The sequence below is a fragment of the Jaculus jaculus genome, chromosome 1 (assembly GCF_020740685.1).
Source record: "Jaculus jaculus isolate mJacJac1 chromosome 1, mJacJac1.mat.Y.cur, whole genome shotgun sequence".
NCBI lineage: Eukaryota > Metazoa > Chordata > Mammalia > Rodentia > Dipodidae > Jaculus > Jaculus jaculus.
The window spans coordinates 161,388,477-161,402,833 of NC_059102.1; the positions used below are offsets into that span (position 1 = coordinate 161,388,477).

General features: G+C 48.1%; 2 protein-coding genes across 6 annotated transcripts in view; one reads left to right on the forward strand and one right to left on the reverse strand.

The window, feature by feature from the left end:
- The first annotated feature begins 21 nt into the window (after positions 1-21).
- Positions 22-10,572, forward strand: Zdhhc24 (zinc finger DHHC-type containing 24). The gene is made up of 3 exons (XM_004656474.3): positions 22-330; positions 2,759-3,036; positions 7,648-10,572. The coding sequence occupies exons 1-3, from the start codon at positions 50-52 to the stop codon at positions 7,941-7,943; spliced, it is 855 nt and encodes a 284-aa protein (XP_004656531.1). The 5' UTR covers positions 22-49; the 3' UTR covers positions 7,944-10,572.
- A 724-nt stretch (positions 10,573-11,296) lies between these two features.
- The window catches only part of Bbs1 (Bardet-Biedl syndrome 1), a 28,766-nt gene continuing 25,705 nt past the window's right edge, over positions 11,297-14,357 (reverse strand). For all 5 annotated transcript variants that reach the window (XM_045141852.1, XM_045141853.1, XM_045141854.1 and 2 more), the window contains exons 15-17: positions 13,432-13,566; positions 12,691-12,777; positions 11,297-12,464 (exon numbers count right to left, since the gene is read on the reverse strand). In XM_045141852.1, coding sequence (XP_044997787.1) covers positions 12,378-12,464; positions 12,691-12,777; positions 13,432-13,566 — 309 coding nt within the window. In that variant the 3' untranslated portion in view covers positions 11,297-12,377. The remainder of the gene's footprint in view (positions 12,465-12,690; positions 12,778-13,431; positions 13,567-14,357) is intronic.

The following is a 14,357-nucleotide window of genomic DNA, read 5'->3' on the forward strand; positions in this document are numbered from 1 at the left end:
CCACCCCCACCCCGCGCGAGATCCGACCGCGGGTGGGCAGGCCGGGGCCATGGGGCATCCTTGGGCTACCCAGAGCACCGACGCGGGGCCCGCGCGGCTGCCGCTCGTGTTCACCGCGTTGTGGGCCGCCGCCGTGGGCCTGGAGCTGGCCTACGTGCTGGTGCTGGGCCCCGGGCCGCCCCCGCTAGGACCTCTGGCCCGGGCCTTGCAGCTGGCGCTGGCTGTCTACCAACTGCTGAACCTGCTGGGCAACGTGGGGCTGTTCCTGCGCTCGGATCCCAGCATCCGGGGCGTGATGCTGGCCGGCCGCGGTGTGGGCCAGGGCTGGGCGTGAGTGGGGGCGTGGGGAGAACTGTGGGGAGGTGGGGCTTTGGACGTGGGAGGTACCCCAGGACCTGAGATGCCAGAACCACGCTAGGTAGAGCCAGAGACTTCTTTTAACACCCGAAATCGGTTATTCATTCAAATACCGTTAAGGAGGCACTGCTCAGGGAGAGGCAGGGGACGTGTATAAAAGATTCCCGCCTTAATGGAGTTGTTGTCAGTGGTGCAACGGGTTGATGATAAATTGAAGGCCTTTGAGGCTGGAGAGATGGCTCAGCGGTTAAGGAGCTTGAGGGTAAAGCCTAACGATCTGAGCTCGATTCCCCTGTACCTAAGTAAAGCCAGATGCACAGTAACGTTTGTGTCTGGAGTATTTTTGCAGCTGCTAGAGGCCCTGGTGCTCCCATTCTCTGAGTTTGAGGCCAGCCTGAGGCTAATGGTGAATTCCAGGTCAGCCTGAGCTGGAGTGAGACCTTACCTCGAAAACAATAACAACAAAAATTAAAGGCCCAGCTGGGTGAGTTGGCACATGCCTTTAATTTCAGCACTAGGGAGGCAGAGATAGGAGGATCGCTGTGAGTTTGAGGCCACCCTGAGACGACATAGTGAAATCCAGGTCAGCCTGGGATAGAGTGAGACCCTACCTCGAAAAAAAAAAAAAAAAAAAACCCAACTAAAAGCCCAGCCATAAACATCTGGTTTATATGAGTACTAGGTCCTTAGGCTTCATGGGCAAGCATGTTAACCACTATGCCATCTCTCCAGCACTTTTTTGTTTTCTTTTGAGGTAGAGTCTTGCTCTACTAGAATTCACTGTGTAGTCTCAGGCTGGCCTTGAACTCACAGCAAACCTGCCTCAGCCACCCAAGTGCTGGTATTAAAGGCATGCACCATCTTGCCCACAAATTTCAGTTTTAAATTGATGGTCACCTTTCATTCCAAGAACTTTAGTTGATAGATTTGTAAATTAGTTTGGTTTAATTATTCCACCTTGTATCTAGAAGTCACAGCATCCTTTTGTACCCTGTAAATATATACTACTATAATTGCCCAAATTAATAAAAACAGCCAATTGTGGTACTCCCAGTACTCGGGAGGCAGAGGTAGGATCACTGTGAGTTTGAGGCCACCCTGAGACTACATTGTGAATTCCAGGTCAGCCTGAGCTAGAGTGAGACCCTACCTTGAAAAAACCAGAAAAATAAAAATGAAAACAAAGGCTGAGTGTGGTGGTGCACTCAGGAAGCTGAGGGAGAAGGATCGCTGTGAGTTTGAGGCCAACCTAGGCTACAGAGTGAGTTCCAGGTCAGGCTGAGCTAGAGTGAGACCTTGTTTCAAAAAGAGAAAAAGAGGGGGCTGGAGAAATGGCTTAGTGGTTAAGGCATTTGCCTGCAAAGCCAAAGAACCTTGGCTTGATTCCCCAGGACCCACATAAGCCAGATGCACAAGGGGCACATGCATCTGGAGCTTGTTTGCAGTGGCTGGAGGCCCTGGCACACCCATTCTCTCTCTCTTTCTGTCTGCCTCTTTCGCTCTCTCAAATAAGTAAATAAAAATATTTAAAAAGAAAAAGAGCTGGAGAGATGGCTTAGCGATTAAGGTGCTTGCCTACAAAGCCTAAAGACCCATGCTCTGTATCTCTCCAGATCCCACATAAATCAGATACACAAAGGTGAGGCAAGTGCAAGGTCACAATGCCCACTATGTGGCGCAAGGGTCTGGTGTTAGATTTCAGTCACTGAGGCCCTGGCTGATGAATTCTCTCTCCCTTTCTCTCTCCTCCACTCTCTCTCTCAAAAAAAAAAAAAAAAAAAAAAAAGGCTGGGCATGCTGGCACATGCCTTTAATTCCAGCACTCAGGAGGCAGAGGTAGGAGGACCACTGTGAGTTCAAGGCCAACCTGGAGATTACATAGTAAATTCCAGAACAGCTTGAGCTACAGCAAGATCCTACCTCAAAAAAAAAAAAATTTTTTTTTCAAAAAATAAGGTGTTCCAGGTGGACCTCATTGAGGCATTTGCACATAGACTTGGAAGAGTTGATGGAATTAGCCATGAGGGAATTTTTGTTGTTTGTCAAGGTAGGGTCTCCTATCTCTGCCTCCTTAGTGCTGGGATTAAAGACATGTGCTGCCATGCCCAGCTCATGTGGGAATTTTTGAACAGTGTTCTGTCTGGAGGCAACTGTATGCCTGGCATGTCCCCTGAACCAACAAAATCAGAGTGGCTGGAGTGGAGTGAGAGATGTTAGTGATGGTAGGACTTCCAGGACACTGAAAGTTTTTGAATCTCACTGGAGCTGTCACAAGTGGAGGCTAGTGCTGGAGGTGCCTGGTGACGCTTGTGAGGTCTGGCAGGTACGGCAGCTGTTCCTGCTTCCCCAAGATGGGCTCTAGGGCACTCAGAGCACTAACTTACGGTTCCTTTTGCCGCAGATACTGCTACCAGTGCCAAAGTCAGGTGCCACCGCGTAGTGGGCACTGCTCCACCTGTCGTGTTTGTATCCTGCGCCGGGACCATCACTGCCGCCTGCTGGGCCGCTGTGTGGGTTACCGCAACTACCGGCCCTTCCTGTGCCTGCTGCTACATGCAGCTGGAGTCCTGCTGCACATCTCGGTGCTGCTGGGCCCTGCCCTGTCAGCCCTGCTGCGGGCCCACTCCTCTCTGCACACCGTGGCGCTCCTGCTGCTGCCCTGGCTCATGCTGCTCACAGGTGGGGAGCTTGCAGGGTTTTATAGGAGCCAGAGCAGAGTCCCTTCCTGTGGGAAGTAGGGTTTCTAGCAGTTTCTCTCGGCTCTGCTGTAGGGACTATAAGAGACTGAAAAGGACTGGTTCGGTACAGTGAAACACATGGATTTATTTCTTTGGGGAAAAAGGTTTATTAGAGGAGCTAGCCACGGAAGAGCATGGCAGGGCCGTGGAAGCCAGAGAGGGGCTTCAGCTTCCTAAGGACAAAGGAAGCTTCATTTTCATGTGTGTGTATGTGGGGAGGAGTGTGGGGGTTACTCCACGTGACTCAGACCCTGAGCCACCAAGTCACTAGATAGGACCCAAGGCCATAACCCAGGTAGACCAGGGTTTCCCTGGCAACAGGGGTTTTGTTCTGTTGAAGCAGAGATGGGAGTTGGGGTGAGGAAGGAAGGCACAGATAAGTGAGTGAGTTATGATTCAAGGTTGCCCCGGGTCAGCTTGGGCAGCAAGTGGCATAAACTCACAGCGATCTTCGTGCCTCTGCCTCCTGAGTGCTGAGCTAGCATGCTCCTCCACGCCTAACATCTTTCTTATTTATCTTTTGACAGGTTCTCTCTATGTAGCCTAGGCTAGCCTCAAACTCATAATCCTTTTCCTCAGCCTCCCATGTGCTGGGATTACAGTGCTACCAACTGGCTGTCGCTGTTTTACTAATCCTACTCCCACATCTACACCCTACTTTTTAGGATCCAGAATGTATCACCTTCATTGATTGTCCCTTTCATGCTTTTTTGTTTGTTTGTTTGTTTTCGAGGTAGGGTCTCACTCTGGTCCAGGCTGACCTGGAATTAACTGTCATCTCAGGGTGGCCATGAACTCAAGGCAATCCTCCTACCTCTGTCTCCCAAGTGCTGGGATTAAAGGCGTGTGCCACCACGCTCGGCTTCGTGCCTTTTTCTCTCTCTCTCATTCTCCCACTCTGTGGCACCTGCTCCAAGAGCTGCTGGGCACTGCAGGCTCCTGGTTATCGCTTTTCTGTTGTTCATCTGCCGAAGTCCCATCTTTATTGCTCCATGTCTAACCTGAGCCATCTACCCGTTTCCACCCTTCTCTCCTGCCAACTTCTTAGGCATCCTTGAACATCTTTCATCCCGTTTGCTGAGAGCTGCCAGAGATCTGCATGGCCATTGGCCTTTAACTCAGCTAACCTTCTTTCTCATAGCTTGCTCCTCCGATGGCTGCAGCTCAAACTTTCCCACTTTGCCATCAGCCTTCCCCCAGAGTCTTTCACAGAGAGAAAAGGACATCGGATAGAATATCCAAAATTATCCTGTGGGTGGGTGGCAGATGCCGGTAGTCCCAGCTGAGGCAGGCTTGAGAGTTTGAGGTCAACCTGGGATAAAAATGGAGTTCAAGGTGAATGTGTTGTCCCCAAAAGAACAAAAACTCAGGGCCTGGAGGAATGGCTTAGCATTTAAGGCACTTTACTGCAAAGCCTAAGGACCTAGGTTCGATTCCCCAGTACCTACATAAGTCAGGTGCACAAGGTGGCACATGCATCTGTAGTTCATTTGCAGTGTCTGGAGACCCTGGCACACCTATTCTCTATCTGCCTCTTTTTCTCTCTGTCAAATCAATGAATAATGACAATGAGACAGAGAGAGAGAGAAAGAGGCAGATAGAGAGAGAATATATAAATACAGTCTGGTGTGGTGACACATGCCTTTGATCCCAGCACTTGAGAGGCAGAGGTAGGAGGATCACTGTGAGTTCAAGGCCAGCCTTAGGCTACATAGTGAATTCCAGGTCAACTTGGGCTAGAATGAGACCCTACCTCGAAAAACCAAAACAAAAAACAAGCAGAAAAAGGTCCTGTGCTCAATTCTCCCAGCCTGGATGACTGTCCCCCCACCTCCTAACCCAGCTCTGGAATCTGGCTTTTTACTCCCTATTTTTATCTGTTCCTCCCTGTGTGCTCCAGGTCCCTCAGCTGGCTTTCTCAGGGTCCTCCTACTTTGTACAGACTTAGCACCACCTTTCATCTTTTCTTCTTCCAAAGGACTTGCCCAGCTTTACGGCCACGTTCCCTCCTGCTCAGTCCTCCACCTGCTCCCACTTGGCCTCTGCCCTGCTGCTCCTCCTAGAGTGCCATGGGCCAGTCTGTGTCTCCAGAAGAGCCATAGGACCTCTAGCTGTCCCAGACTTAAAAGCTGTCAACACTGTGGCCTTGACATGTTTTGACCTTGGCCTCACCAACACTCAGGCTTTGATCACTGCCTCCCTATCTTCTTTTCTGCTTTCCCTTTCATTTGATGCCCAGCGTTTTCTGCATTCAAACTCTGTCATATCCAGCCACCCCTAGATTCCTGGAGCCCCACTCCAGGTCCCCACTACTTGCAGATCTGCTGTGCAGTTTGGCTTCTTCCTGAGCTTCAAGACCATAGACACCATCACACAGGGGCCTCTCCTGGAAGTAGAATGTTCTTGCCTCACTTTTGCATAGTATACCTTCTGCAACAGACTTTCATTTATTTATTTATTTTTAATATTTTATTTATTTATTTGAGAGAGGAAGAGGCAGATGGATAGAGAGAAAGAGAGAATGGGCATGCCAGGGCCCAGCCACTACAAACAAGCTTCAGACACATGCACCACCATGTGCATCTGGCTTACATGGGTCCTGGGGAATCAAGCCTGGGTCCTTAGGCTTTGCAGGCAAGCGCCTTAACCACTAAGCCATTTTCTCATTTACTTACTTATTTTTGTTTTTTGAGGTAGGGTCTCACTCTAGCCCAGGCTGAGCTGGAATTCACTATGTAGTCTGAGGGTGGCCTCGAACTCACAGGTATCCTCCTACCTCTGTCTCCCAAGTGCTGGGATTAAAGGCCTGTGCCATCACGCTCAACTCTCTCTCTCTTTTTTTAATTTTTATTTATTTATTTATTTATTTTGGTTTTTTGAGGTAGGGTCTCACTCTGGTTCAGGCTGACCTGGAATTCACTATGTCGTTTCAGGGTGGCCTTGAACTCTTGGCGATCCTCCCACCTCTGCCTCCCAAGTGCTGGGATTAAAGGCATGCGCCACCACACCCAGCTCTAATTTTGTTTTTTCTTTTGAGGTAGGGTCTCACTCTAGCCCTGGCTGACCTGGAATTTACTCTGTATTCTCAGGGTGGCCTCAAACTCGTGGCAATCCTCCTGCCTCTGCCTCCCAAGTACTGGGAGTAAAGGTGTGTGCCACCACACTCAGTTGGCTCTCTTTTCTAATTAAGATTTAATGAGGGTTGGGGAGATGGCTTAGTGGTTAAGGTGCTTGACTGCAAAGCCAAAGTACCTACGTTCAGTCCCCCAGGACTCATGAAAGCCAGATGCACAAGGTAGCACATGTATCTAGAGTTCATTTTCAGGGACTGGAGGCCCTGGCACACCCATTCTCTATCTGCCTCTCTCTCTCTTTCTGGTTTATCTCCCTCTCAACTTAAAAAATATTTTTAAAAATTTATTTGAGGGAGAGAAAGAGGCAGATAGAGTGTGCCAGGGCCTTCAGCCACTGCAAACAAACTCCAGATGCATGCACAACCTTGTGCATCTGGCTTACATGGGTCCTGAGAAATCAACCCTGGATCCTTTGACTTCGCAGGCAAACACCTTAACTGCTAAGCCATTCCTTCAGCCCTTAAAAATATTAATATTAAAAAAAAAAGATTCAAAAAGAGATTCAATGAAGCTAGGCTTTGTGGTGCACATCTTTAATCCTGGCACTCAAGAGGCAGAGGTAGGAGGATCTCTGAGTTCAAGGCCAGCCTGGGACTACAGAGTAGGTTCCAGGTCAGCCTGGGCTAGAGTGAGACCTTACCTTGGAAAAATAAAAACAACCAAGGTATTATTTTAGCCATTTTGAAATGTATAGTTCAGTAGCTTCTTGTATATTGACAATATAGTGCAACCATTACTGCTGTCCAATTCCAGAACATTTTCTATTTTTTTTTTCAAGGTAGGGTCTCACACTAGCCCAGGCTATAATTCACTATGTAGTCTCAGGGTGGCCTTGCACTCACTTCGATCCTCCTACCTCTGCCTCCCAAGTGCTGGGCGCCTGGCTTCAATTCTAGAACATTTTCATACCAAAGAGAAGTACTATGGCCAATAAGCAGCCCCTACCTCCCACTTTTCCCTAACTCCTCTCAGCCTTGTCAACCACTAATCCACTTTCTTTTAAACTTTTTAATTTTTATTTATTATGGACCACAAATCTGCTTTCTATCCAGGCATTTCCATATTGAGGATATTTTATAGAAAGAGCATCAACTAGGTGCAAAAATAGGTCAGTTGGGAGAGTGATAAGACTGAAAACAGAGCATCACACAACCCAACATTTTGTGTCTGGCTTCTCCCACTTAGCAGTGTTTCATGGCATCTAGTAGGTGATAATTCTGCAGGTACTAGTTGCCTGCTGTGGCCAACATGATATAAGATGCAATTCTTGTCCATTATGACACAGATACCAGGTGTAATTCAGTGAGTTTACAGAATAGAGGGTTGAGTCCTGCTTCTTGGTGGAAGGGTAGAGGAGCTGAGTTGGGTTTGGAAAAACTGGATCCACTAACCCCTGACCCTCTTTGCTCTCCCCACAGGCAGAGTATCTCTAGCCCAGTTTGCCTTGGCTTTTGTGATGGACACGTGTGTGGCAGGTGCGCTGCTGTGCGGGGCTGGGCTGCTTTTCCATGGGATGCTGTTGCTGCGGGGCCAGACCACGTGGGAGTGGGCTCGGGGCCAGCACTTCTATGACCTGGGCCCCCACCGCAACCTACAGGCAGTGCTGGGACCTCGCTGGGCCCTGGTCTGGTTTTGGCCTTTTCTAGCCTCTCCTTTGCCTGGGGATGGAATCACCTTTCACACCACAGCTGATGTAGCACTTGTGGCTTCCTGACTCCAGGGTGGAGTTAGAACTGCACAGGGCAGAGGGTGGGGAAGGAGGAGCTGAGAACTTGTTTTCAGTCTGTCGCAGGAGTGAGACCAGGTTGGCCTTTCATACCTGCAGTGGGCAGCTCTAGGTTCTTCCTTGGCCTTGCCCATGCCCAGTTTGGGTTCCTTTATGTCCAGGGTTCAGGCATCGCAACTCTGTCCTTTTAGTAGAGGAGGGTCTGGCAACATGGCTGGTTAGCCAGCCTGGCTGCCCCTCTGCTAGGCTAATAAAGTGCCTAGGAAAGGGAGGTTTGGGGCTTCCCTTCACCATTGCTGGGATTTACTCCTCACTTTGTTGTCCTGGATGCTGTTTCCATTTTTTTTTTTTTTTAATTACAGATGAAAGAGAGGTGGGGAAAGAATGACAATATAGGCATGCCAGGGCTTCTAGCAAACCAACTCCAGATGCATGCACCATCATGTGCATCTGGCTTATGGGGGTTCTAGGAAGTAGAACCTGGGTCCCTAGGCTTCATAGGCAAGCACCTAACCCTCAAGCCATCTCTCTAGTCTTGTTTCCAATTATTGTGATTGTCAGGCCTGGAATCACAGAATGTGGGGTGGGGGGCTAAAGGGCCAGGATTCTCCCTCCTCTGGCCCTGGTGGGTATGATCTAGAGTGGGGTATGATCTAGGCAGTGAGATTCCAAGCAGGCTTGACAGGGTAGGGTCAGCACTTGATTAAAACATTTCCTTTTTTGTTGTTTTTTTTGAAGTAGGGTCTCACTCTAGCCAAGACCTAGAATTCACTATGTAGTTTCAGGCTGGCCTTGAACTCAGATCCTCCTATTTCTGCCTCCCAAGTGATGGGACTAAAGGTGTGCACCACCAGGCCTGGTGATAGAAACATTTCTGCAGCAGGAGTTTCATAGATCCTCTTGGGTCAACCTGGCATATGGGGGCAGCAGTTAGGCTCCATAGTTTATGGATGAAAAAACAAAAAGCTCTACCCAACTGATGTGACAAGATCGTGGAACAGTAAATTCAAAGAAGCCGGATTGAACCCAGGTCTTTGAGCTCCTGCCTTCAGCTTGCATAGCTGAAGGAAGTGAGGAGAAAAATAAGGGCAAAGCAATGATTTAGCCTGTGAAGAATACTTCTGGGCAGATAGCTGTACCTCTGTGGCTCTTTGGAAGCTGCTTGTTCATTGTTTTATTGCTGTTTTTGTTTGAATTTTTTGTTGTTGTTTTGAGAAAGGGTCTCAGTAGCCCAGGCTAGTCTGGAATCTACTATGAGTTCAGGCTATCCTGGAACTCACAACAGTCCTCCTGCTGTGCTGGGATTACAGATGGAGTGAGCCCACATACCCAGCTTTTAACATTTTATGTAAATATAAATAGCCAATAATGACAGGCTTCATTCAGCACACCAGTTTAACTTTAGTTTCTCTTAGACTCACTAAAATGAAAGTAAAAAAAGTAAAAAAAGATGATATAATGTGTTAGAGGAAAGAAGCAAAGGAGGCTAAGTGACAGCAGTAATATCAACAGCCTGACAATGTTTTGAAAGATGGAAAGACAGGGGAAGCTTTCTCACTCCCTTAGTAGAGAATTAGAAATCAAAATTACCTGTTTCCAAAGGGAGGCACTGACAGGAAAGGAGAATTGCCCTCAGACTGGGGAGATTCAGGGACTCTCCCAGTGATGTAAAGGATGAGGTGGGGCTTTAGTCCAATCTTGGGGGCAGATGTAAATTCTTAGGAGGCACTAGGCCCCCTCCCTGGGCTCCAGCCAAAGCAGCTGCCCATGTCTGATTAAAGGACAAACTGGACCAGCAAAAACTCTGGGCCTCAAGGGGACCAGGAGAGTTGGGGATGAGGGGCTGGACCAAAAGTGGGGCTAAGTAGGATTCCACAGAAAATGTTGGGGGCCCTCTACAGGTGACAGGCTCCTCCATAGTCACTGGGAGCCCAACCTTCTGACAGGCTCTGCTCATGCCCCAGAAGCCATTGTTTTTTTTTGTTGTTTTTTTTTTTTTTCATTCAGCATGCTCTATTGCTTGACTGTGGCGTTGGCAAATACCCTGCCTCCTCTTGTACATTGCTGTTTCCCCTGCAGAATATCTAACTTTCCTGTGTTTTCACATAGTGAGGAGATGTATAAGAGTATTTATAGTCCTCACTACCACCTGTTTGACAAAATCACTATTTCTTTAAGTTCATACTGTGCCCTCCCTGGTGGGGGGGCACACTGTCTTAATTGTTCTCTTGCTTTGTTTTATAGTTGCTACATATGTTTGTACTGAATCAATATGTTTTTGAATTTATATGAATGGAATCATACCAAATTTATTCTTCTGTGGTTTGCCTTTTCGCTTAATGTTCTATTTCTGAGATGTGTCCAGAATTATTGCATGTAGCAGCGGAACATTCCTTTTCCCTGCTGTGTAGTGATCTATTGATCATACAACTAACTTTTTCTATCTTGTTTCACTGGTCATTTTATCTACCCCCATGTTCTTTGGGAATCATGCCCCAATAACACTAATCAAGTTTGTAGAACAGTGGCATCTTTATGAAACTGAACTTTCCAGTTCATGAACGTGGTATATTCATTGAATGTTTTCAATAAAGTCATACTTTTTTTCTGATAAAAATCATGCTTTAAAAATATTTTTATTTTATTTATTTGCAAGCAGACAGAGTAGAGAGAGAATGGGTGTGCCAGGGCCTCTAGCCGCTGCAAACCAACTCCAGATGCATGTGCCACTTTAAAAAAAAAAAAAGGGAAAGAGGCAGATAAAGAGGGGGGGGAATGGGCATGCCATTATCTGCAAATGAACTCCAGATGCATGCACCAGCTTGTACATCTGGTTTTATGTGGGTACTGGGGAATCCAGCCCAGGTCATTAGGCTTTGCAGGCAAGTGCCTTAACTGCTGAGCCATTTCTCCAGCCAGCCTCCCCCCGCCTTCTCTCCCCCCCCCCCCAGGTAGGATTTCACTCTAGCTCAGGCTGACCTAGCAGGCACTATGTAGTCTCAGGGTGGCCTCTAACTCAGTGATCTTCCTACCTCTGCCTCCCAAGTACTGGAATTAAAGGCATGTATCACCACACCTGACCTAATCAGGTTTGTAAAATAAGGAACCCCTGGATCTATTTTATCAAACAGAAGTGAACTAAAGAAGAAGACAGAACCCAGGAATCAGGATCTAGCCCATTCTCTTGTAGAGTACAATCTACCCAGAAGCAAGGGATGCAGGGAGATGTCCAGGGAAAACTCAGACTGGGGTGGACAGAGATTTAGCAACCTGTATATTAGAAAACTAAAAAAATAAAAAAAATTTAAAAAACTAAGGCAATTATCAACTCCATGAAAAAGTAAAAGTTCACAAAGGATAATTTATTTATAGCCTATATCTTCACTTTACTGTGAATAACTGGCATGTAACAATACAAATAGTACTTCAAACATGATTTACCTAAAAACAGGAGAGGAAGTGCTATCTCAAGAGAGCTAAAACCTCATCTACTACAGTAGGGAGTCAATAAATAATGTTTAGGAATGATAAGCAAGAGTAGTAAAAACACATTTTAAAAATAAATAGCTGAGAAAGCTGGAGGAAATAAATGGTGGTATAGGGGAGTGGTCATAGGGAATGAAGAGAGGTTGCTTTCTTGTTTTATATAATTCTAGATTACAATATAGATGTATATTTCAAAATAAATATGAATTTTATTGATCTTTGGGAGTTTTGATGGGTGCTAGGGCCTCTAGCTCCCCACATGAGCTCCTTCTGTTTTGTGCAACATGTCCTCCTTTGGTAACCTTCGTGATCTTTGGAGGCCTGAGGTAGTAGCTGAGCCCAAGTCTTGGGAAAAGTGCCCTGTGACATCCCTGGACCACGAGGTGGAAAGCCGAGTCTCTAGTACAGCTCAGAAGAGAGATCAGCACACATGCTTTTGCCTATAAGTTGAGCTGGCAGTAGCTAGATCTCTGGAACCCAGAGGCAACAGTGGGTTCAGTCTTACTGGAGAAAAGCCTATGATTTCCAGGCTAGCCCCTTGCCTAATTCTAGTCTTGATTTGAAGCAGATGAATTAAAGTAGAGGAGACAGGCCAGGCCTCTACTTATTTCCTCTTGGCTACTTCAAAGCTCTTCTTAGAGTCTGGTGAGGTTTCTGGAAAGAGCTGGGGAAGCTATGGAAAGCAGGAGTTGAAGGATAAGGCCTGGGTGGGTCCTGGGGAAGAGCTGAGCTTGGGTACTTACTGTCGTGCTGCTTGGGCCCAGAAGCAGGAGCAGCTAGAAGGGGATGCTTCAGAAAAGAGCAGAAAGCTGGCACCCAAGCAGATGGCTCTGTGGGAGAGTGTCCTGGGCCTGCTGGACTTGCCCAGCTCAGTGGCAAAGACTAGATCTGCTTGGCTAACTCCGTTCTGCAGGGACTTGAGTGTCAGCCTGGGGCTCAGGCAGCTGCCAGCCCCTCACTCACAGGCATGTTGATGTGGGCGCTCAGCAGAGGTATGCTCTGGCCTTCCCGGAGCACCAGCACCTAGGAAGGAGGGGTCACACACTTTGATCCATCTGCTGTGATCCTTGCTAAGGCCTGTCTATGCTGGCTGTAATGACAGGCCACCAGCACTGTCCAAGGGATGGGGAGGCTGGAAGGCCTTGACTGTGCAGACAACCCACTTCCATCCCAGAAGGCCTTGTCCAAGCTCACCCTACTGTTTTTAGGGTCCTGCTCACCTTCTGTGGAATATCGACAGGTGACCTACCTTGATCATGTCTGAGATGCCCTTGGTACTGAGACTTTCCACAAAAGTCTCCAGAGGGTAACTGAGTCCTGGTACTAGTAAAGGGACCTAGGTTTAAGGATAAAGAAGTAAAATCAGCCCTAAGACCTCTTATGCCCAAATAGTGTTCTGAGATTCCAAAGTATGCTTGTGTATGTCAAGTCAGGACCCCACAGATTGGGCAAGGATCCAGAGGGATAGGTGCAGTGTGTGAAAGTGAATGCTCCAGATATGTGTCTGTAGTTAGCCCTAGACCCCTTACTACTACTCCTACTACATTTCAGTCTTGGTTATTGCCTCTCCCAACTTAGGGACAAATCTGGGCCTTAGGGGGAACTAGACCCTTTGTTCAGTGGTGATTTAGGGGAGACAGAGTGATTCATTTCATGTAGTCAGAGTAGCTGAGAAGTAGCATGGGTTCTGAAGCTCCTGTCCCCCAGCAGCACTGGAGGGGTGAAGGTAGGATCCAAGTTCTGCTGTTTTCTAGTTCCTGTGTGCCTCTCTAAGTTCTCTCAGGCTGGAAAAAAGGCAGTAGATGAGGGCCTGATGCTCCCTCCAGATGCCCTGATGGGCCTGGGCCTGGTCTCTGGCTGGAGTCAGCCCATTGCCACTTGCTAACCACTGCTCACTTCCTGATCTCAATCTGGCAGGGGCTCAGAGCTTCTCATCAGGGGTTGGCCCTGACCTCTACACCATGTCTCTCTCAGTGAGGGAATATAGTACCTTGAAGAAAGCCCGAGGCAGGGCATAGAGCGCCTCGTTGTACAGGAAGCAGACCTGCAGCCCCAGCACAGGTCGGGCTGTTGAGGTGTTCTGCAGGTGAAGGGTAAGCTTAAAGGTGGGCCCCAGGCCCTGAACCTGTGGAGGGGTAGATAGAGAGGCCCTTAGAACCCAGTGCTTCTCCATCAATACCCTCAAGCCACCCCCTTCCAACTTTGCCCACCATTCCCAAAATGCACAGAAGTCCAGAGCCCATACAGGGATGGCAAAAGCCAAGAGGCAGCAAGGACCCCAATGAAGGCCACTCAGCCAGTTGAAGCTGGCCTGGGGCTGCATCCCTGCTTAGTACTTCCCACAGAATTAACTGTCTCCCTCATACCCTTTTCCTCTCTCTGTATCTATCCATTCTTTTTAGTAAAAAACAAACAATTGTGGGGCTGGAGAGATGGCTCAGAGGTTAAAGGCACTTGCTTGCAAAGCCTGACATCTAGGTCTGATTCTCTAGGACCCCTGTAAAGCCAGAGGCACAAAGTGGTGCATACATCTTGAATTTTATTACAGCAGCAGGTCCTGGTGGGCCCATGCCCTCTGCTCCTGACAACACACTTGGACCTGGCTGGAGCCCTATGGACCTTGAGGTCATTCCTGTGTGGGTGTGGGGGAGCCTTCCTCCTCTGTCATGCCTGTGCACATCTCAGAACACCTGCAGTCAGGTCAAGGTGGCCCTTCTCTGTAACAGGCAATCCTAATGTCTTTGGCTGCCTATGACTAAGGAAGTGAAGAACTTCTTGCTTATACTGTAGCTAGGAGGATCCTTCCAGGCTCCTAGGAAGAAATGTCCCGAGGTGATTACTCTGTATAGTATGTTTGCAGCCCCCCCCCCCAAAGTAGGGCCTTATCTAAAGTGTAATATGGGACAAGAGAGCTGG

Bases quoted from the DNA above. Each gene is read 5' to 3' on its own strand.
- Zdhhc24 (XM_004656474.3), top strand. From the start codon at position 50: ATGGGGCATCCTTGGGCTACCCAGAGCACCGACGCGGGGCCCGCGCGG. The intron at 331-2,758 runs GTGAGTGGGGGC...CTTTTGCCGCAG, and splicing joins GGTGTGGGCCAGGGCTGGGC to ATACTGCTACCAGTGCCAAA. The intron at 3,037-7,647 runs GTGGGGAGCTTG...CTCTCCCCACAG, and splicing joins CTGGCTCATGCTGCTCACAG to GCAGAGTATCTCTAGCCCAG.